General features: G+C 48.4%; 1 protein-coding gene across 1 annotated transcript in view; it reads left to right on the top strand.

Annotated features, from left to right (window-relative positions):
* Nucleotides 1-22,692, top strand: part of LOC8033554 (nuclear factor related to kappa-B-binding protein) — a 65,324-nt gene that overhangs the window by 20,857 nt on the left and 21,775 nt on the right. Inside the window, exons 8-11 of the mRNA XM_029972679.3 lie at nucleotides 3,374-3,477; nucleotides 4,244-4,325; nucleotides 12,820-13,012; nucleotides 15,218-15,332. Coding sequence (XP_029828539.2) covers nucleotides 3,374-3,477; nucleotides 4,244-4,325; nucleotides 12,820-13,012; nucleotides 15,218-15,332 — 494 coding nt within the window. The remainder of the gene's footprint in view (nucleotides 1-3,373; nucleotides 3,478-4,243; nucleotides 4,326-12,819; nucleotides 13,013-15,217; nucleotides 15,333-22,692) is intronic.

Genomic DNA, 22,692 nt, shown 5'->3' on the forward strand with positions numbered 1-22,692 from the left:
TTGACAGTAGCACTTATTTTTACTATGAAATCACCTATTATCCCAAAATCTGGAATCACTTATTATCCCAAAATCTGGAATAGAGCGGATTTGCCCTTTAAAAGTATAATAAAAGTTCATCGTCTAGCAAAAAAATGACCGCATCTCCACGTGGTGAATGATGTTGTTTGGGACGAAGCTCTGGTGGTGCTGATGATACTGATTCTGTTCATAGGTAGTGCTGATGGTGCTGATTTTTTTTATTGCTCATAGGTAGTGCTGAGTTCCGTGTTGCGTTGCTATGGAATGTATGGTATGGAACGTGGTTATATACGCATTTGAGCATTTGACCGCAGTGCCCTCTCGTCTATAAACGTTGAGCCAATGCATGCAAAGTTGAATGCGATTATATACGCATTTGACCGCAGCGCCCTCTCCTGTATAGACGTTGAGCGGCTACATGCAACGTTTCATCAATGACATCCTCAGCTCTTGAGTTACTACCACATCTCAGAGCCCCCTACTCGTCCCGCAGTCGTGGCCAAGTGGTTAAGGCGATGGACTAGAAATCCATTGGAGTCTCCCCGCACAGGTTCGAATCCTGTCAACTGCGCAAACATTTTTTCTTTTTTTAAGAAGACGGATGGGATGGCAATCGATGTGAGCACAGACACCGGACGGGCAAGGCAGGACCCCTTTCTGCACCAGGAAGGGGTCCTTCACTTCCGTTAATGCGTCCACTCGTCCCACTTAAGGGAGGACACTACCCAGAAAAAGCAATTTCTGCAAAAAAAAACATTCATTTTGAAAGATGTCATATTTACATCCACCAACATCTAGAGCAGGGATTCTCAAACTTTTTGGCCTCACGGAACCCCAGGAAGCCTCGAAAACTGCCGTGAAACCCCCCTCTACATTTGCCGACCGAGAAGCAACAGATGCACAATTGTAGGCAATTTTGCTTGTGTTGCTTCCCATATATGCCCACCATATCAATCGCGATGTCAATACAAAGTGAGATGAAGGTGCTTTGCATGGTCTTGCCGCGCAGCCTGCGGCATGGTGGGGGTTGCAATTTGGATGTTTGTGGAACCCATGAGACCAGCTCGTGGAACCCCTGTGTTCTCCGGAACCCAGTTTGAGAACCTTTGATCTAGAGGGTATTCCCAGAAGGTTTCATTAGATTGTACTGCATGGTTAATTTTTTATAAATTATTTTCGGTCCACCAACGCTAAAGAAAAGGTAGAGGTTGGAGCACTTTGAACGCATTTTTCTCCTTTCCGCTTTCTGGCATAAATTTCACTTTAGGAAAACTAGCGTTTTTGTTATTACATAACTTGGATTCATTATTATGAGTTTTTTCTGGGGTGAAATTTTAAGAAGATAACTATGAGCTTGTATTTTTTTATTTTTGTCATTTTTTATGCTCAAAAACAAAACTTTCGGACAAAGGATGGAAATCTTTAAGGTGCAACTTCAGTTGCATTTGATGTGCAGGAATGGTTTGACCTCTTCGACCATTGCAGAGTTCCGGGAACTCTTCGAGCTTGTATGTGACATGGTCTAAACGTCAAAAACAATCTTGTTGAGTCTTTGGAAACGTGGTAGCAGATTCTCTGATTTGCCTTGGATCCGCATTGGACGGTGCACCAAACCTAACTACCATCCGCGAAACTGATGTTGTCGCGTCATCGGGACCTGCGTATTCTCATAAACCATGGTTGCACAAAATGGCGAGTCGAGCTTGCACCCGTGCGCGTATTACATTTCCTGCACAGTTTGTGAGGTACTCATTACATTGTCGGTCCCACGGATGACCGGTGTGGCTTTTACTAGGGAGTACGGCATTTGTTTCATAAATAAGTCTAAATGGAGTTTCGTCCGTGACTTCCTGCAAAGATGTGTTAATGGCAAAGACTGCTTCAGGAAGAAACTAACTCCGATTTGTGCGAGTCATTCACATTCACTGCCAAGAAGTTCAATAATGTGCAATTCATGCGTTCCACGAGCCCGTGGAACGCATGCTTGTGGCTTGGGTGCAACCGACCTCGTGAAGTCTGGTTTAAAATTTTCTGGACATGAAAGAAGTTCTTCGATCGCCGATGATTGTCTCTGGTACTCCGTGTCTAAGAACAAGGTGCCATCTCACAAACTGCGTTAGGTAAGACGCCGAGGCGTCGGGTACATCCTCAAGTCTACCCCCTTATTCACACAATCGGCGGCCGTGAGGGCGTACCCGTTTCCTTGGGATGATTTTGGAAACGGGCCCAAATGATCCATTTCAACAATCTCAAATGGACTTTCTATTGGTGTAATATGCGAGGGAGGTGTTAGTTTTACTGCCACATCTACTTTGTGATACTGGCAGGTACGACGGAAGCCACGTAACTTTTAACATCTGCTAGCCAGGTTTTCCTTCAGAGCCTTTCTGACAACTTGGTCATTGGTTTTCTTTCACCGAGGTGTCCAAACGCGGGTGCATCTGCACGACAACTTCCCGCAAACTCGAGGGTACAAGAGGAAGCCAGTCAGTGGCAGGCAACGACCGGTGGCGAACAATGTCGCCTTGTAGAGCATAAAATAATTGATTTTGGCACTACGGTCGGTTTCATGTCTGTGTAGTTTTTTGAGCTATCTGAAGACGTCGGCCTTTGTCTCTTAGTGTGGCGTCGTTATATTGCGCCATTGCAAAGTCAAGTAGGGAAGAAAGTTTTGTGTTCTGGGCGGAATTTCTTGAGAGGAAGGCAGCATCTACGTGGAGAGATCTCTTTCGACGTTGAACCACAAATTTATGCTGTTGATGCTGCATAGCCCAAAGGGCCAGTTTTGATGTCAGGTCGCTCTTGGACAGTGGCCGTTGCAGAATCAAGCTGTCTGATACCATTATAAATGGAGAGACATACAAGTGGCATTGAAATTTTTCGACCACCCACACAATAGCTTGACATTCCAGCTCCGACGAAGGGCGGCAGGTTTCTGCATCATTCAGTTTGCGACTCGCATGGGCTGCCACACGCTTGACTCCATCTACTCCTTGCAAGAGCATGGCGCCTAAACCGTGCCCATCAGCGCCACTGCGCAGAAACATCTTGGCAACCTACTCTTAAGTTCGTCAGGGTTTGCCTTTATCGCGATAATTTCATTCGATTTACCCACGCCTCCTGCACCACTGCAGAAAAATGTAGGTCAGGGTCCTTCCAGTCGTACCTGAATACACATATTGGAAGTACACTGCCCTACACTTTTTTGCACCGGCGCAGGAGGTGCAGGTAAATTGAACGAAGCTAGTATGTGAAACAGTCATGCCACCCTATCCCTCACGCTTCGAGAGATCCAGCCACTGGAGCTGCTGGCGCGCGTCTTGACGCGTCTGAGGAGTTTTCCCGTATGCAGACTCCGGCCGTTTCCTGAGCAAGTGCCTCACCCTGTCGGAGATCACGGAGGAGCGCTTTAGGGACATGCTGCTGCTCCACCGGCACAAGCGGCTTGCCGGACTGGTGGGTGTTCTACTCTCCCCGTCTTCTTTTTCTTGGAAAAGATGCTCAATAGTCGCCCCCCTTTTTCTGCTTGTTTTTGAAAGTTTTAATGTAGCGCATGTTGCGTCTCTGTTAAGTGGGTGAGACGAGTGGGTGGACCTTGGAAGATAGGGCACAGGAGGTGGACCTGAGCACACCAATGGGGGAAGGGGATGGCTTTGGAAGCTGCGAGCCAACAAAGAATTCGGGATGCTTCAGCATCGCGAGTAGGAAGCAGTAACGCCGTTTTTTTCTTTTTGTGGGAGCCCCCTCCTAGCATGTCTGTGTTCCACATTCTCCCGGATTTTGGGTTCTCGGGGGCATCGGTGTTATACTTAGTTTCACCTTAAGTCAGAGTGTAGTCAGCACCATGAGCCAGTGCCCCTTTGGCTCTTGGTGCTGGCTATACTCTGACTTAAGGTGAAAGTAAGTATAACACCAATGCCCCCGAAAACCCAAAATCCAGGAGTTTTTTGGTTCTCGGGGATCGAGCTGCACCGAAGGTGTGATGTCACAGTGTTGGTAATTTTTCTGTGCGTCTGCTCTCGTCGGCCAAGCCAACCAAGCGCAGCGAATCAGCGTTGACCTCATATTTTTAGTGTGTTTGCACTCAAAGTCTTCTAGCCTTTCACTGGGCTCTGACCTAGGGTGAAACGAAAAACGGGAACGGTCGGTGAGGTTGCCATCGTTCCACGTTTTTAATGGGGGACATTTGCCGGCACGGCCGCCGATTGTTTCGTTACATCAGGACCATGCCGAGCTGGACACGTCCTCAGTCACCCTGGACGACCTGATTGGACGCACCAACCTGTCCCGCAAGCCCCGCCCACGTGAGCCCTTGCTTTACGCTTAAACTATGTGCTCGTTTAGGCTCTACGTACAAACTTTTTTTTTTTTCGTTTTAAGGTGTGTTTTTTACGCTTTTGTATGTAACGTTTCAGGCATAGCGGCTCGCTTGAAACCTGGTAAAACAAAATTGATGGAGCGTGTTTAATATTTTGTTGTCGTAAAATCGTTAGACAACGAAACATTGAATTGGGTGGCAAATAAACTAGTTCGACTTCCAAAAATTGGTTGGCGTGGATCGTGTGCACTTTTTCGGGGGTAGTGGCACAACATGATTTTTGAAGTCTGTGCCCGCAACGCCATCGTCGTCGCAGGTACCGAGAAAATATTTGATGATATCGAAGGCGCCCAAGGCCCTGCAAGGTGGTCGCTTCAGTGAATGCCTTCTCCGTACGACATCGTCTTCACCATCTGAAGAGTTTTCTTTGCGAGCACTTTTACAGCAGTGAAACTTCACACTAGCAAACCTCAAGGGACCTTAACTAAACATTTGCGTAGCTGAAAGTAGGCTGCGAGAAAGAACAGTTTCAGTACACCCAAATGACATGAGCTCAATACAGAATGTTCTGAACCTCACCGCACTAGCTGTTCTCTTCAGAAGAGAAGAGCTAGTACAGTTGCAATGGTAGCAGACGAATGCCGCTTAACTTCTAACCCAAGCAAGAATAGCTCTAGTCAGGCTTTAGCCTGTGCTTTGAGGAATTCTTGGCTTTAGGGATTTTACAAACATAATGTCGGTCCTAAGGTTCGACTGGACTACCAAACCTTCACACTTTTGGAAAAATTTAGAAAAGTTAATCTTTTTGACAAATGTTGCCTGACTTTTACGCAAATGTTTTCAAAATTTGCGGAAAAATAATTTATAGATCATAATCTAAACCCCGAAGCATAGAGAGAAAATAATAACGAACAAAACGACACAAATTCTCAAACGCAGCTGAGTTTATTTGCGAGAGAACAGCAATATGTAGCCGTCCACGCGGGCAGAAACGAGGGAAGGCAAAAGACGTGCTGCCGCAGAGATTTGACGGAACTCAGCCAGGCAGACTGACTTTCAAACTCCAACCTGTCGGTGCGGTGCCTAGGGTGGAAGTCAGTCTTTACGGCTGCATTCCATCAAATCTCTACGGCGGCATGTCATTTGTTTTCCCTGTTTTCTCTCCGTGTGGACGGCTAAATAATGAAGTTCCCTCGCAAATAAACTCGGCGGCGTTTGAGATTTTCTGTCCTCTTGCACGTTATTTTATTTCTTCCGTGTCTGAGGGTTTAGAGCAGGATGTTTCCTAACCAGCTCGCTTGCACACTTTTGCTTCTTGTAATTCAGGCGGTAGTTTATTTTAAATTATAGAAAAAGGTTTCCAATGTTTGTGCAATGTAAGACCAGACATATAATCATTTAATGGTTTCACTAATTTCTTTCCGCCCTCTGCCAGGTGATGTCAGCTCGTTCTCAATTTTCACACTTGCACACAATAGGCAAACTTCGTTCAAACTTTTCTCAAACTTTGCGTTAAAGACCGACCAACGAAACCATTTTCCGCAAGGTAGGAAAATGCCCCTCGCGTCCTCCTCCTTTCACCCTCTCCCAAAAATCACGTGACGGCAGAGGCTTCTTTTGTGTCGGCTTTTTCTGTAGGGATAATCCTCAAAAAGCGCGAAACGAGCGGCTAGCTGCGAGCGCCACAACGACCTTGAGACGTCCAGGTGTCTTCCCTCGTTGACGCGGGCACGCGCAATCTGCAGGATTGAGGAAGCCAGCGCGACCGAACTCTTTTTCCCATGAGCTGCAGGTCCGAGGCCGCTCGGTCGGTGAAGATCGAGGGGTCTTGGTATGCTGGGTTCGTTCCAGCAGCCGCTTTCTGGCATTGCGCGGCTGCTGGAACCATTCTCGCGTCTGCACACGGATTGGCTTGCACAATAAAGGGTTCAGGTCGTCCATAATACATTTATTTCCGAAACTTATAAATCAAGTGGCTTTCCCTAATCTCTTCATTACTGTTTGAAACACATCTCCTCTCATAGGTTGTTCATCCCATTTTGGACTCTTTTGCGTATTTATTCCTCCATACGTCTGCTTGATGACTGTTTTATAACTTGATAAAGACCTTTAAATATTGGCTCGGGCTTGCACGATCAACGCTGTCCCGGATTTATTCAATATTGGAATGATTGGCGTCAGGAGGGGTTGAAGAAGCAAACCGTAGTTTTTGCTTCTAATGAGGACGGCACAATCGTAAGATAGGTCTTTGCTTCACCTGTATCCACAACGCCCCATCGTTTGCACGATCATAATTTCTCAGTGACATAGGTGTATACCACCTTTTACTCATGGTTACTATAGATGGGGCCCCACAGGCTTTCCCGTTATCAGCGAGTCGACTTTTTAACGACCGGCGACTCTCCTGAGTGAGAATAAATATTATCACCTTCAAACAACATCCACCCCTTTCTCCCCCCCTTTCCCGAGTTGGGGAAATATCAGGCAACTCCGGGAAGCAGCCTGCAGACTGCGCTTTTCGGCTACTCATTCTCAACACATTCGAACGGGGAAGTAAACATATCACATCAACGACGCCCTGTTTATTTGCAACCTAAATAATGTGGCTCTTCTGTTGGGACCCAATCAATTTCATCATCAATCATTATTTGTTACAACTTCATGGTGAATGTGTGTTCGTAGTGATGCCACAAAGTGGTCGATTCAAAGGGAGAAATAGGTCCTCGTATTTATTTTGCGGAAATACTCGCTCCTGTGACGCTCTAGTGCGTAAGGTCAAAGCACCCGAGGCAGTGCGTAATACTTTAAAACTGTCGTTGATGATGAAATATTTGTGGGAAGCGCGTAAAATTGTTTACACCACGAAGACATACCTAAACACTACAAAATATTGCAATTGCAAAAAAATACAGAAAAACAAAACAAAAACGATCAGTCTGCGAAAACCGTTGCTTTCTCCCTCCTCCCCCCTCCCTCTCTCTCTCTTCTTTTTTCGCGCCACTACAAAAAATAGTGGCCGAGCAACGAAATTGTATCAAAACCTCGCTTCTTGGAGAAAGGACACCAGGATATATGGTTGTGAATGAGTATTTCCATTTTCCTTCCACGCGATTAGAAGGCAAGACGCTGGGGGAATTTATGTGCACTTACATGCTGCCTCTAAAAGAAAGTACCAGATTTCTAGTGCATGTCAATCTACATGTAAATTGTTCAATCAGTGTGCACAAACATTCGCGGCCTGGAGGATGACATGGAAGCATGGCGGAAAGCGGCTTGCTGGAAATAGAAGTCTCTATTGCACTGCACTGGTGTGAAACATTATTACGTATTTTTGTTTTATTTCTGTGCGAAAATAAAAACAGCGTTTAGAAACCGAACACTGAGTTTTGAGGAGCGCCGAAAGGATATAAAAAACCGGGACAACCTGAACAATACGAGGCGCCTTGCGTCACTCAGCTTTTCCTGGATTCTTGTTTTTCCGGAGCCTTTTAAAAGGGGATGTACAATTATAAACAGATTGACCCGACTTGCCACATTAGAGCAGTTCATTTTCATTACGACAGGCTCTCTTCAAGCATCTTGCATAGTTGAGCTTGTACTGGTCCGTTTTTATTTTCGGTTCCTATCAAAAAGTGGTCTCTAAGCCACTGGACCAACCCACAACATTCAAAATTTACGGAAGCGGAGAAGTGGTTGGGAGGGCGAAGCGGGCAAGGGTTGCACGCCTCTCGAACCACCGTCCGTTACATTTGCTTAGTGGCTGGGCTTTGCGAGCAGAATGCGAGCTTGCTCGAGTAACTTGGATCCGATTCCGTTCAGAATATAATCCCCTCTAAACGACAGTCTCCGCCGCCTGGGAGGAACGTAGGTGGGCGAACGATACGCCTCTGGGTTTTGCGTCACGCCTGCATTTCAAGGGTCAGAATTACTGGTTCCCGACACCAGCACGATTGACGGCCCCGCCTGCGTCTTTGATTGTATATTGATACGGAGAAGAAGGAGAAGAGCGCGACGGCCCGCGGCCGTAGTGCGTTCTGGCTCGCGCTTTGGCGGGCGGGCAATCAGATTAAAAACCTACCGCTGAAAACCACCCCGTGTACATAGTCGAGAACATGATAAGCATCGAATGGGAGTGAACGTAGACATCTAATGATCCAATACAAAGTTTCGCTTGATTCCTAAACGAATAATGCCATAGCCAAGTACACCTTCACCTTCACATAAAATTGTTAGACAGAATTGAAGAGAAGATTGTGTGTTTCTTGAAAGAAATTTCGGCTCCCTTCTATCCGGTCGTGGGCGAACCATTCATTTTGTTGCATTTCCACTTCTCCGCTTCCGCAGATTATGAATGTGGTAGTTTGGTCCAGTGGCTTAGAGCCAACGTTTTGAAAGGAACCGAAAGTAAAAACGAACCAGTACAAGCTGGACTATGCTAGACGCTTGAAGACAGCCTGTCGCAATGGAAATTAACTGCTCTAATGTGGTAAGTCGGGTCACTCGGTTCATAATTTTTCATCCCCTTTTGAAAGGCTCCGAACAAACAAGGAACCAGGACAAGCTCTGGTTGTCCCGGTTTTTAATGTCCTTTCGGCGCTCCTCAAAACGCAGTGTTCGGTTTCTAAACGCTGTTTTTATTTTGGCACGGAAATAAGACAAAAATACGTAATATTTTTTAACACCAGTGCAATGCAATACAGACTTCTATTTTCAGCAAGCTGCTTTCCGCCATGCTTCCATGTCATCCTCCAGGCCTTGAATGTTTGTGCACAGTGATTAAACTATTTACATCTAAAATGACATGCGCTAGAAATCTGGTACTTTCTTTTAGAAGCAGAATGTTAGTGCACATGAATTATCCCAGCGTCTTGCCTTCTAATCGCGTGGAAGGAAAATGGAAATATCGCGGGCATGATTCGTGCAGATTCAATGGTCGCCCATTATTTCTACAAACTCCCTGGCAGATTCACTACCATATAGCCTGGTGTCCTTTCTCCAAGAAGCGAGGTTTTGATAAAATTTCGTTGCTCGGCCGCTTTTTTTTTTTTTTTGTAGTGGCGCGAAAAAAAAAAGAAATAGAGAGAGAGGAAAACAACGGTTTTCGCAAGCTGATTTTTTTCTGTATTTTTTTGCAATTGCGATATTTTGTAGTGTTTAGGTATGTCTTCGTGGTGTAAACAATTTTACGCGCTTCCCACAAATATTTCATCATCAACGACAGTTTTAAAGTATTACGCACTGCCTCGGGTGCTTTGACCTTACGCACTAGAGCGTCACAGGAGCGAGTATTTCCGCAAAATAAATACGAGGACCTATTTCTCCCTTTGAATCGACCACTTTGTGGCATCACTACGAACACACATTCACCATGAAGTTGTAACAAATAATGATTGATGATGAAATTGATTGGGTCCCAACAGAAGAGCCACATTATTTAGGTTGCAAATAAACAGGGCGTCGTTGATGTGATGTGTTTACTTCCACGTTCGAATGTGTTGAGAATGAGTAGCCGAAAAGCGCAGTCTGCAGGCTGCTTCCCGGAGTTGCCTGATATTTCCCCAACTCGGGAAAGGGGGGGAGAAAGGGGTGGATGTTGTTTGAAGGTGATAATATTTATTCTCACTCAGGAGAGTCGCCGGTCGTTAAAAAGTCGACTCGCTGATAACGGGAAAGCCTGTGGGGCCCCATCTATAGTAACCATGAGTAAAAGGTGGTATACACCTATGTCACTGAGAAATTATGATCGTGCAAACGATGGGGCGTTGTGGATACAGGTGAAGCAAAGACCTATCTTACGATTGTGCCGTCCTCATTAGAAGCAAAAATTACGGTTTGCTTCTTCAACCCCTCCTGACGCCAATCTTTCCAATATTGAATAAATCCGGGACAGCGTTGATCGCGCAAGCCCGAGCCAATATTTAAAGGTCTTTATCAAGTTATAAAACAGTCATCAAGCAGACGTATGGAGGAATAAATACGCAAAAGAGTCCAAAATGGGATGAACAACCTATGAGAGGAGATGTGTTTCAAACAGTAATGAAGAGATTAGGGAAAGCCACTTGATTTATAAGTTTCGGAAATAAATGTATTATGGACGACCTGAACCCTTTATTGTGCAAGCCAATCCGTGTGCAGACGCGAGAATGGTTCCAGCAGCCGCGCGATGCCAGAAAGCGGCTGCTGGAACGAACCCAGCATACCAAGACCCCTCGATCTTCACCGACCGAGCGGCCTCGGACCTGCAGCTCATGGGAAAAAGAGTTCGGTCGCGCTGGCTTCCTCAATCCTGCGGATTGCGTGTGCCCGCGTCAACGAGGGAAGACACCTGGACGTCTCAAGGTCGTTGTGGCGCTCGCAGCTAGCCGCTCGTTTCGCGCTTTTTGAGGATTATCCCTACAGAAAAAGCCGACACAAAAGAAGCCTCTGCCGTCACGTGATTTTTGGGAGAGGGTGAAAGGAGGAGGACGCGAGGGGCATTTTCCTACCTTGCGGAAAATGGTTTCGTTGGTCGGTCTTTAAGAGTATGAAAAAGCCAAACCCGGTCGAACTCAAATTTTGACGGGTTTGTGACGTCCCTGGTTGGCTTTCAGAATCGTCCATTGCAGGGGTTCTCAAATTGGGTTCCGCGGAATACAGGGGTTCCTCAGGCTGGTCTCATGAGTTCCGCGAACACCCAAATTGCACCCCTCATGTCGTGGGCTGCGCGGCATGACTGTGCAACGCGCCTTCATCTCCCTTTGTACTGACTTGGCAATTGATCTGGTGGGGATAGTATATGAGAAGCAACACAAGCAAAATTGCCTACAATTGGGCTTTTATTGCTTCTCGGCTGGCAAACATGGGCAGGGGCGGGGGTTCCACGGCAGTTTTCAAGGCTTCCTGGGGTTCTGTGGGTCCAAAAAGTTTGGGAACCACTGGTCTATGGCATGTGGGCCCGCAGTTTGTAGTGACGACGGAATCGCCGTTCTAGTATAAGAAGAGAGTGGCTCCCTTGTACCTTTCGACGAGATGCACGGTGCAGCTCCTCCTAGATCACGGGGCTATCGTCACGTTCAATCTCTCCTTCTTTAGTAGTCTTCCACACTTACAGGTTTCAATTATTTTGGCCACTAACTGCCACCTTGTCTTGATTTTTCTCGAGCTCTCCTCGAGTCGGGACCTTGCTACGTCATATACTACGTCATTTGCTCAGTGGAGGTCTCAGAGTCTCACTATACAGTCGAATCTCGTTAATTCAAACTCGAGGGGCGCTGGAAATATGTTTGAATGAAGCAAAGTTTGAATTATCAGGAGTTTCCTCTCATAGAGACGCATAGGATGGGACCTGCATGCTAGTTTGAATTATCTGCAAATTTGAATTAAGAAAGTTTGAATTAATGAGAGTCATATTGAATGGGTTAAAACAGCGCAGAAAGACGAAGGACCAGTAAAAGAAAACACACAGACACAGCGCTGCTACAGCGCTGTGTCTGTGTGTTTTCTTTTACTGGTCCTTCGTCTTTCTGCACTGTTTTAACCCATTCAATATGACCATCAATCAACTCGCCCAACTTTCCACCTTGTTGTAATGAGAGTCGTCTAAATCTTTGTTTAAAATCGCAGGAAGTGCTCCTTTTTCCTCCAGAAAGTTTTCGAGCAATCCGCGACGTAGTGAAACAACGTCGCCCAAACTTCCCTACACCGTGCTTAAAGGGATACTACAAAGAAATTTCGGCGCTTATTTCTTGGTTTATATGTGTTCACATTGGACACTCCAATCTCGACGCGAAAAGGAATTTTAAAACGAATTACACAATCAGCAAAGCACCTGGTGAATGTCGCTAACGCCTTGTTTGTAATGCCAGTCTAGGAACCTTGACAGGTAGTGACGAAAACTGTCTTGCCTCCGGCCACCACGAGAGGAGAGGGGTAGGAGGAATTCCCCTCTCCCCGAGAATATCTTTTGTGTGTCCCAAAAGTCGCTATTGTCCCTCTTCAAGATTATAGAAGATTAACCAATCACTCAAAATTCGTACAAAAGCAGCCGCTTCGGTGGCTGGAACGACTGGGACATCCTCTCGACGTCAGCCTCGCCGCAGCTTTGCTCCTCCCAAAACGAACTACGTCAGGATTGTGGCGGATGTGACATGCTCTCTGCTGGTTGCTGTCCGAGCGCTTGCCAGAGTGGGCCGTTTATAACGAAAATTACAGCCATCAGGCTCAGAACACAAACGTGCGATTATAATTTACGAATATTGTGAATCATATGAACATATTTCTGAACACGACGGGTATATTTCAAATTTCGTTGAAGTATCCCTTTAAAGCTCAGAAAGTCGCATTTTATTATCGTAATGTTTGTTATACGCATCTGATCCGCAATAGGCACCAAGATGGCGACTCCCACGAGACATTACAAAGTGCCGACGCTCCATGCATTGCTCACTTAGGGGCGCCGGCGTTACCCGTCCTCGTTAACCGTCGTCTGGTGCTCCATGCAGAGGAGAGTCGTCCCAAGAAGGCGCGCGTGGCAGTGGCCCCGGCGCCCGTGGTGGGAGAGCGCGCCCCGTCGCCCCCTGCCCCGGAGGCCCCTCCCCCGGCCCCGCCTTCCCCCCCGCCACCCGAGGAGGAAGAAGAGGAGGAGGAGCTTCCGGCAGAGGCCCCGCCCCCGTCGCCCCCGGCGGCTCGACCCCCGTGAGTGCCTCCGCCCCCTTTGCCTGCTCGGAACGCATGCCCCTGCCCGGTAGACGAACAGGGCAGCGTACAGAAGGCGGTCATTGAAATGGTGGACTGTGAACGACTCGATTTTTGTGAGGACCTCATTTTCGCAAAGTTTGCGACTAGAATAATATAGCAAAAAATATAGACCCAACTAGTATCTTTTCCTATGGTAACAAATACATAGTGTACCGCCCCGATTCATAAAATTTTGTGCCGGCAAGATATTCCTGAAACCCGTACTGCGCCGACTTTGCAAAATATTGAGCCCGCAAAAATGAAGTTGTTTATGTGTCCTTCGTTCACTGCTGAGCCAACAGGGTGGTGGAAGCTAAATGCCCGCTGAATTAATCAACCATCGGTCTGCACTTTCTGCTCGTACTGTACCCGAGAGATAGCCCACCTAAAATCGAAAGCAAATCAGATGAAAATGAAGAGTAAACTAATTTTCAATGCGGAAAAAAAAAAAAAAAATGTTGCAAAATTGTTAGTTTTTGATTTAGTGACCTGCAAAACTTGTGATTGCAGGGAGGATCAATGAACCAGACGACTGTCCTTCCCAGTTCTCACTGTTCGCCCATCTCCTTCCGTGGCTAAGTAACACCGTTTCTGCCGAGGTCACTATTGGCCAGGGCACTGCAATTATTAGAAATGGGCTATCTTTTGGTTTTTTTTCAAAAAATAGCAAATGATGCCAAAAATAAGGGGCGAATTATCGGTGATGCATCAGCTTGAACTTACAGAAATAGGCGTGGAAAGAACAGGACAATGGATGAGACCTGACAGATAACTTTTCTTCAGTGCTCTCCTTCTTCGCAATCGCCTTTTTTTACAAGCTGTGGGAAGAAGAAGAGTACGAAAGCAAAGTTCTTAGTCAGCTGTTTTCTTTTGTCCTGTACTTTCTACGTCCATTTCTGTAAGTTCAAGCTGATGCATCACTAATATGACCCAACTAGGCTCAACTTAAGGCGAATTATCTTTTGGGGGTGGGCATATCTTGGGGTATTACGGTTCTGTCGTGCAGAGAGTGGGGTTAGGCGGTAAGAGACAGGAGATTGACTGGTCCGGCAAGAAAGATGCTCCCCCCCTCTGTCAGCTGAGCGGCAAATGGCATTTCTGGTTGCTTCACTCTCGCAATAGGGTCCTGCAAGACTGCTGCGGTAGTCTCGTTACCATTGCAGCTTCTTTGTGCGAGCAAATGTTTGTCACTCACTTTTGGTTGCTCAACTTCTCTGTGCGGAAGTGTTCTGCAAAAAAGGCAGCGACGGTCGCTATTGAAATCCGTCGAAAGGATCGGTAAAAGAATTACGTCTTTACTGGCAGCTTTCGAGCAAGGTTTATCATTTGATAATTTTGCCAAACAAATTCAGCATCTAACTGCAGGTCTGCAGAATCCATAATTTGCGTATTCCGGCACTCAATAAAAACTGGAGAAGAAAAAAATTTGGCTGTCCTCTTTCTCGGCTTGCGAGGTCACCTCGCAAAGAATCTGCAGGACCTCGAACTTTTGCGGTTCCTTAAACTTCTCTCCGAAAATCCATTTCCTGAAAAAATGTTTGAATTGATTTTCGAGCTGGCTTTGAAATCTCATTTCGTAGTCCTTTACAGACAGAGACTAAACAGACGTTTTTGAAGGCACTCGCTTCAAAGTCAAAGCACACCTTGCTTAAGGAAAGCAAGTGCGTGGCGGGCGGCGGTGCCATGCACGCGTTCGTTGTCATTACAGCACTTGGAACGCGTCTTCAACCAGTGTATTTACCATCCTATCCCACCTATGCTTTGAAAGTGGTCTCAAAAGGACAACAATTAGTATCGCAGGAGCCGGTTAGTTGGGCCGTCAGATGTCACGGTTCAGGCGGTGTGTCGTGGAAACGCCGGCGAAAAAGGCGAGCAGACACAAGGTTCGCTGTCGTCGCAGCATCCCATCTCTCGTCTGCTTCGGTTTTTGTTAACTCTCTGGCTGCAGAGTGACCTACAGCAGGACGGGCGTCTGCCACATTCATTTGCACTGCCGCGCCACCGTCAGAATTGCAGTAGGCAACACCATGACACTTTAAGACGTTATCTGGCCGAAACCGTGGAAGCACTTTCGAGAACCGCCTTCCCGTGGAGCCCGCTGCGACCTCCCAGAAGGGGCCTCGGCGTTCCTGAGCCTCATCTCGTTCTTGCCTTCTCGTGCAGGAGCGCGTGCAGCGTGGGCCCTCCCCCTAGTCCCCCGTGCCGACCCTCATGCTTCTTCGCCCTGCTCAGAGACCTGTTCAGCGAGACCCCCGAACACAAGATGTCCGCCGCCAAGGTGGGTGACAACTTCCCGGAATGCATACCCGCGCCGCGTGCGGTACAGGCAGCAACCGACATCGCACATTGCGCGCATTTTGGGCCGTTACCGGGTAGAGGACCGATCGAATCAACCGTGTGCTCCCCGCCTTCTCGACGGCGCGCGGCCAAGGAGGTCCACAACATTCTTGGCCGCGCTCTCCGAGAGGATCAAGATCATTTGGGGGCTAGTTGGTTGAACATCTAGATAGTGATTTAAAAAGAGCAAATGACTAAGAAGAGAAGGGGACAGGACAAAGTGCTCTTTCCTGTCCCCTTCTTCTCTTTTTAGTCATTTGTGCTTTTACAGCGGAGCTGTTAAGGGCTAGGTTCCCCAGAATCGTGTCCGGTATCAAACGGCTGTTGACACAAACCTACCTGGACAGCTACTGCCATTTATAAGCGACGGCGGCGAGCACACAACTAGTCTGGTTGCTGCCGTCGCTCGCAGAATGCGCCAACCTTTCCAGCTATCATAGAAGAATGGATTGCTGGGTGTGTTGGTGGGAATTCATCGGAGGAAACAGCACCAAAAGAGACGACGACAAGGAAGAAGCACGCGTAACGAGCGCAGCGCTCGTCACGTACGTCACTTCGTCCTCGTCTGTTTTGCGCGCTTTTTCCTACGCCCTTATCAGTTTCGGCTTGGACTTAGAATGGGTCAGCTGCGTCCTTTCGGGGAAAGAAGACTGGCTGCGAAAGGACCGGTGACGTATGCAGCAGTGCGAATGGGTCTGCAACCGCCGCGAAGCCACTGTCGCCTTGACTTCCACTGCGTCAAGCGCTTCAGATTTTCTTGCCTAAGAAGAGCACATCGCTCGCCTGGAAAGCCTCCACTGAGAACAGAACCAGCGATGTAAAGGGCGCCGGCGGGCCAACGTCATTGACAACGATCGTGCCACAGAGGCCAAGTACAAGCGCGAGGCCCGGCGACAACTGCACTCCACGGTGGCTGAACAGTTCCCGGGCGCGACGGCGAGGTTCCGGAGGGAGTTCGTGGATTGCCCGTTTGGCGTCACGTGCGCCGTGTGCGACCGACTCTGGTTCGCCGGAGACGTGTCCATGATCGGCGGCGTGTCGGACGAGAAGAAGCGGGAAACGCGTGCGTGCGCGTTGCGCCAGTGTATTGAGTAGAGCTCCGCTGGTCTTCCTTCTTCACGAGAGTGGAAAGGCTGAACGTTTTTAAATCACCGTCTAGAGGCTTTCCGAGAGGCTGCCTCATGTCGTCGCAGACGGCACGAAGCAAAGGGGCGTCTAAACGGGATACTTCGGAACGTGCGAGGCGACGCTTCTCCGCCATGTGAAGCAAAAGTTGAAGTCCGGCAGTCCGTCTTCTGTTTGGATGACCGCCGTGCAAAAGCGGCTTCCCTCCTAGCGTCCTCCACTTTTTTATGAAGTCGGCGGTCGTGAGACTTGATGTCGCGCACCACCCGCCGGTGGTGTGCCCACTGCCTGTTCGTTGGTCCTGCAGCGCCCTCGTGTCCTTCCCTTTCCCGTTTTCGGGGCTCATAGAACGGCGGAGGCCTCGAGCGATTGACTGACAGCCAACGGGGCGTGGAACATCCGGGTCCACGTGATGGCCATGCTCTAAGCTTCCATGAAGGACAAAAGCGGACATTGGTGGAGGAAGGCTTTCCCACTAGCAAAAACCAAGGTGGAAGCAGATCGTTGCACTTTATACGGCGGAGAAGCGTCACTTTACTTATTCCTGAAGTGTACCGTCTGGACGGCCCTTCACTACTCTCGGAGTTTGTTTTGTATGGGGTGCTCTCAAGCCCTCTTCGGATGTAAAAAAAAAAATTCTATAAATAAGCCATTGAACAGGCTGCAATGAAGCTTTTCACAACGATTTCTTCAGGTGTTGCACATATACTGAAATTCTTTGAGCGTAGGTCTTAGGGAAAAACTTTAAGCCTGAGAAAAGCTGTTTTTTTTCCCCTCGCATAGGAGTGGAATCGGGGAAAACCATCTGTACCACACACGCTCGGATTTGCTGGATTTGTTTTTGTGTATTCATCTCGCTATTCATCTCACTCATCAGTCACTTTTTTGCTTTACAGAAGACTCTCATAAATCGAAACTTGAGGAAGCCACAAATTTTGTCTGAATTATCAGAAATTCATCTAAGTTTGATGCAAGATAAAATTATGATTTTTCATATGAATGGCTACTCATACAAAGCAGATACTTGATGATTTCCTTTACATAGGCCTGCTGATCATAAGCAGGGATGCCACTTATGAAACATTTGTGAAATGTATGACATAAGTTTATTTGTCCCTCAAAAATGTTGGTTATCATGGGCTGTTTAAACAGCACATGACAACTCCAAACAAAATTAAGTTTGTTCATCGGGAAACAAAGTTGTTTGATTTGAACTATTAAGCATGAGCAATGAAAACGGGCACCGCGTGACAGTAACTTCGTAACAACCGCGTAATCAAGCTCCGCAGGTGTTTCCTCTCTGCAGTGCACCGGTGCTTGGAAAGAAGTGCAATCAACGGGGCCGCGGTAACAATAAGTATGAACTACACGAAAACACAGTTCGAATTAAGCGGCTTGTGCATACATTAAACGCATAGCGGGACAGTCAAAATTTTGAAATTTGTTTGAATTAACCAGAAGTCTGAGATATCTGGGTTTGAATTATTCCAAGCTTGCTGTATCTTGTGCCATCTGTGACCAGTAGCGTCGACCAAACGGTTTTTGCCATTTTTTCCTTGTGCATACGAAAAAAATCGTAGAGCCGATCCACTTCACGGGAAGATGGAGGACCAGCGGTACTGTTGTCTTTACGACAGCTATACATCATCTGTACGATTTGCATATGATTGCAACGAAGACACATGCACAACTTCATTGTTTAATTGTCTTTATTTAATTCTTAGAGACTGTAGCAACTAGGTGTCCGCAATGGCGATGTGGCTCACCGAAAGCGAGCCACGTGCAAAGACGCGCGGGTGAAAGAAAAAGAAAAAAGCTCCACGAGATATCGCTCGGGCAGGTGGCTCGAGAAAGGTTTCGACGGCTACGCCTTCAGCTGGCTGGTTCCCGGTCCGGACGGTATCTGTAAATATATCCTGTAAAAAATGAAGGGCCACCTTGGCGACTTCAATTGGTGACCCGGAGACCTCCGAAGACGGATTCCAACCTCGACACATCAGCAAACTCGTCCGCTGACCAGCATCCATCGCCCTACCCCAATCCCGGACTGCACTTCAGGGTCATGAACCGACCTGACGGGTCTCGTTACGCGGACGAGCATGGGACATCGGACAACATCATGAACCAGGCATCTCCCGAAAACACAGCACTGGCCACACTACAGGTACGACTCCCACCATTTTGGGCAAAGAACCGTTGATCTTGGTTCGCTCAGGTAGAGGCCCAATTTCACTTGAGGAGAGTCAACACCCAGCTGTCCAGATACTACTACATAGTATCCGCCCTACCACCTGACATCGCTGACGAACTCAACGACGTGCTTGCGGCGACCCCACCTGCAGATGTGTACGACCAACTACAGGCCGCTGTCCTACTGAGGAAGTCGGAATCGACCACCAATCCGCTCCAACGTCTTCTGACAACCGAAGAACTCGGAGACCAATGGCTGTCACAACTCCTGCACCGGATGCACCAGCCTCTTGGAGAACAGGCCTCTGACGTAAACAACTCGATCTTACAGGAGCTGTTCTTGCAACGGCTACCGCAAGGCATTCACATGGTCCTAGCCCCAGCAAACGACGTGTCCTTGGACCGTCTTGCTGAAATGGCTGACTGTGTGGCGGAGTACGCGACACCGACGCTAGCTGCGTTGACAGAACCTCAGTCGTCGGCAACCGACATACAGGAACTTCAAGCAAAGGTCGACCGTCGCGTCCCTGCAAAAACATGCCGGTGGTATGCGGCGTTCTTCACAACGCAGCCATTCCCACCAGGGGAACTCATCTTCCGCTCGAGCGCAATCGCCGTCACCAAGTCCGAGTACCTGCTGGTACCACCGAAAGTACGAACAGCAAGCCCTGAAGTGTCTCCCCCCTTGTGTCTGGCAGGAAAATACCCCGGCCAGTCACTAAAGGCGGTAAGTGACTTCGGCCGACCAGCATGCCGCCTTTTCTACATTGCTGATCAGTTCGCCGGCTGCAGACTTCTTGTCAACACCGGCGCCGAAGTGTCTGTCATCCCACCCTCAGCAGCAGAGAGAAGACACCTGGATAAAAGCAGAAACCTAATCGCAGCAAATGTATCTACCATACCCACCTTCGGTATGCGATCAATGACTCTCGATCTAGGGTTATGTCGAATTTTCAGGTGGCTCTTCATCATCGGTGACATCAAGTCTGTCCCATCTTAGGATCTGACTTTTTGTCCAACTTTAACTTAGATGTCAGCATGCGCCACCGTCGTCTTCTCGATGGTACGACACGCCTGGCTGTAAATGGTATGTTTGCAACCGTTTCATCACTTGGCATACGCCAAATCTTACCATCTACGGGATTCGCATCTATACTTACCGAGTTTCCTGAAGTCACGAGGCCTTCCAACATGGCACAACCGACCAAGCATGGTGTGACTCACACCATCGTCACCTCTGGTCCAGCTGTATACGCACGACCTCGTCGCCTCTCCGGTGAACAACTCCAAACTGCTCGACGGGAATTTGAGCACATGCTCGAGCTCGGAATCATTCGGCCGTCGAACAGCTGCTGGGCATCACCTCTACACATGGTGCCCAAGAAGGAGCCAGGAGACTGGAGGCCGTGCGGCGATTATCGCGCCCTCAACGCCAACACATTGCCTGATCGTTACCCTCTACCACACCTGCATGACTTCACAAAACAACTCAACGGACCTCCATTTACAGCAAGGTGGACTTAGTAAAAGCTTACCACCACATACCTATTGAGCCAGCTGACATTCCGAAAACTGCTGTCACCACGCCGTTTGGATTATTCGAGTTTGTGCGAATGCCCTTTGGGCTTCAGAATTCAGCACAAACATTTTAAAGATTTATACACGAAGTGACACGCGGGCTACCCTTCGTGTTTGCATATGTTGACGACCTCCTCATCGCGAGCAGTTCCCCGGAAGACCACGAACAACATCTGCTCTTACTCTTCGGGCAGCTACGCAACTATGGTCTCGTCGTCAACGCAGCAAACTGTGTCTTCGGCACGTCCGACCTCGAGTTCTTAGGACACCGAGTGACACTCGAAGGCATTCACCCGTTACCTTCGAAAATGGAAGCCATCAAGGACATTCCGCAACCCAAGTCACTTCGTAAGTTGCGAGAATTCTTGGGCCTTGTAAACTTCCAGCGACGCTTCATTGACAACTGCGCCCAAATTCTCAAACCCTTAACAGATCTGCTGCACTCACCAAAAGGTCCCACATCACCGGTCCAATGGAATTCGATGGCAGAGGAGTCGTTCAAGACTGCAAAGCAAGCTCTTGTCGACACGGCACTTCTCGTTTACCCACGACCAGACGCACCCACGAGACTTGTGGTCGACACTTCGGATGTCGCAGTGGGAGCCGTGCTACAGCAGTACAACCAGACGGACTGGTTTCCGCTAGGCTTCTTCTCACAGAAGTTGAAGCCGGCGGAGACACGTTACAGCACGTTTGATCACAAACTCTTTGCCATCTATGCAGCAATACAGCATTATAGACACTTCCTGGAAGGCCGGGTTTTCCACGTCCTTACAGACCACAAGCCCGTCACCTTCACCTTCCACGCTAATCGAACCTCGTATTCGACCCGGGAGATTCGTCACATCGCTTATATTTCAGAATATACAACTGATCTGCGCCACGTATCTGGAGCGAACAATGAGGCGGCAGACGCCCTGTCACGCGTCGAGACACTCAGTGCGTCACCTGACCTCGACTTCTCCAAACTGGCAACAGCCCAAAAGAATGACGACGAGTTGCAGAGACTCCAAGAGTCCTCCACCTCACTGCAGCTTCGACCTGTACCTCTACCACTTGCAAACTGCGATGTGGTATGCGACACCTCAACGGGTACGCCCGACCGTACATCCCGACCGTTTTTCGACGCCCCATCTTCCACTCACTCCATGATCTGAACCATTCTGGTATTCGTGCAGCCCAACGACTGATCTGCTCGAGATATGTCTGGCCCGACATCAACCGAGACATTCGCCTCTGGACGCGGTCTTGCACCTTTTGCCAACGCTCCAAGATTCAGCGTCGTACAAAGAGCCCACTACATCTTTTCAAGCCACCAGACGCCCGCTTCGACCACGTGCATGTCGATATTGTCGGACCCCTCCCACCATCCCAAGGGTGCCGATACATCCTTACATGCGTGGATCGCTTTACCAGATGGCCAGAAGCGATTCCAATTACGGACATCACCGCACAAACCATGGCGCAAGCGTTCATCACCAACTGGTTTACGCGGTACGACTGCCCTTCTATCGTCATCACGGTCCGTGATAGGCAATTTCAAAGTTCATTCTTCGCATCACTGGCGAAAATGCTTGGAATGTGCCACATCCACATGACAGCCCACCATCCGTCCACCAACGGCATGGTCAAGAGACTACACCGGCAACTCAAGGCCTCACTCATCACAAAGGACGACAGGACCAACTGGGTGAACCATCTTCCTTTGGTGCTGTTGGGCATCCGGGCCACTTTGAAGGAAGATGTTGGATGTACAGCTGCTGAACTAGTGTTTGGAACAACACTTCGACTTCCTGGCAAGTTCCTCACACACCTGTCCACTCCACCACCCGACCTTCCTTCGTATCTTCAAGATCTACGAGACCTGCTATCCTCTTTGCGACCGACCCTGCCCCGACAACAAACACCACGGATAATTTTCATTCACACAGAACTAACAACATGTACACATGTGTTTCTACGTCGTGACTCCGTGCGTCCATCATTAACTCCACCCTACGATGGCCCATTTAAAGTCATCGCCCGAGACAAGAAGACTTTCACCATCATCATCAGTGGACAAACCGACGTCATGTCCATTGACTGGGTAAACCTGCTTTTATGACAGCCTCAATTTGCAACGCTGCATGCGTGTTTTCATCAGTCACCTTGCAGAAGCCGCAAGACAACACTCGCAGGCCTGCTCAAGAACCCTCCAACAAACAAAAAACTGTTTCGTGGAGCAAAGCCCTACTGCTCCACTAGGGGGGGAAGACCTGTAGCAACTAGGTGTCCGCGATGGCGATGTGGCTTACAGAAAGCGAGCCACGCGCAAAGACGCGCACCAGTGCGCGGGTGAAAGAAAAAGAAAAAAGCTCCACGAGATATCGCTCGGGCAGGTGGCTCGAGAAAGGTTTCGACGGCTATAC

This window comes from Ixodes scapularis, unplaced genomic scaffold (genome assembly GCF_016920785.2).
Source record: "Ixodes scapularis isolate PalLabHiFi unplaced genomic scaffold, ASM1692078v2 PGA_scaffold0__279_contigs__length_252992795, whole genome shotgun sequence".
Classification (NCBI taxonomy): Eukaryota; Metazoa; Arthropoda; class Arachnida; order Ixodida; family Ixodidae; genus Ixodes; species Ixodes scapularis.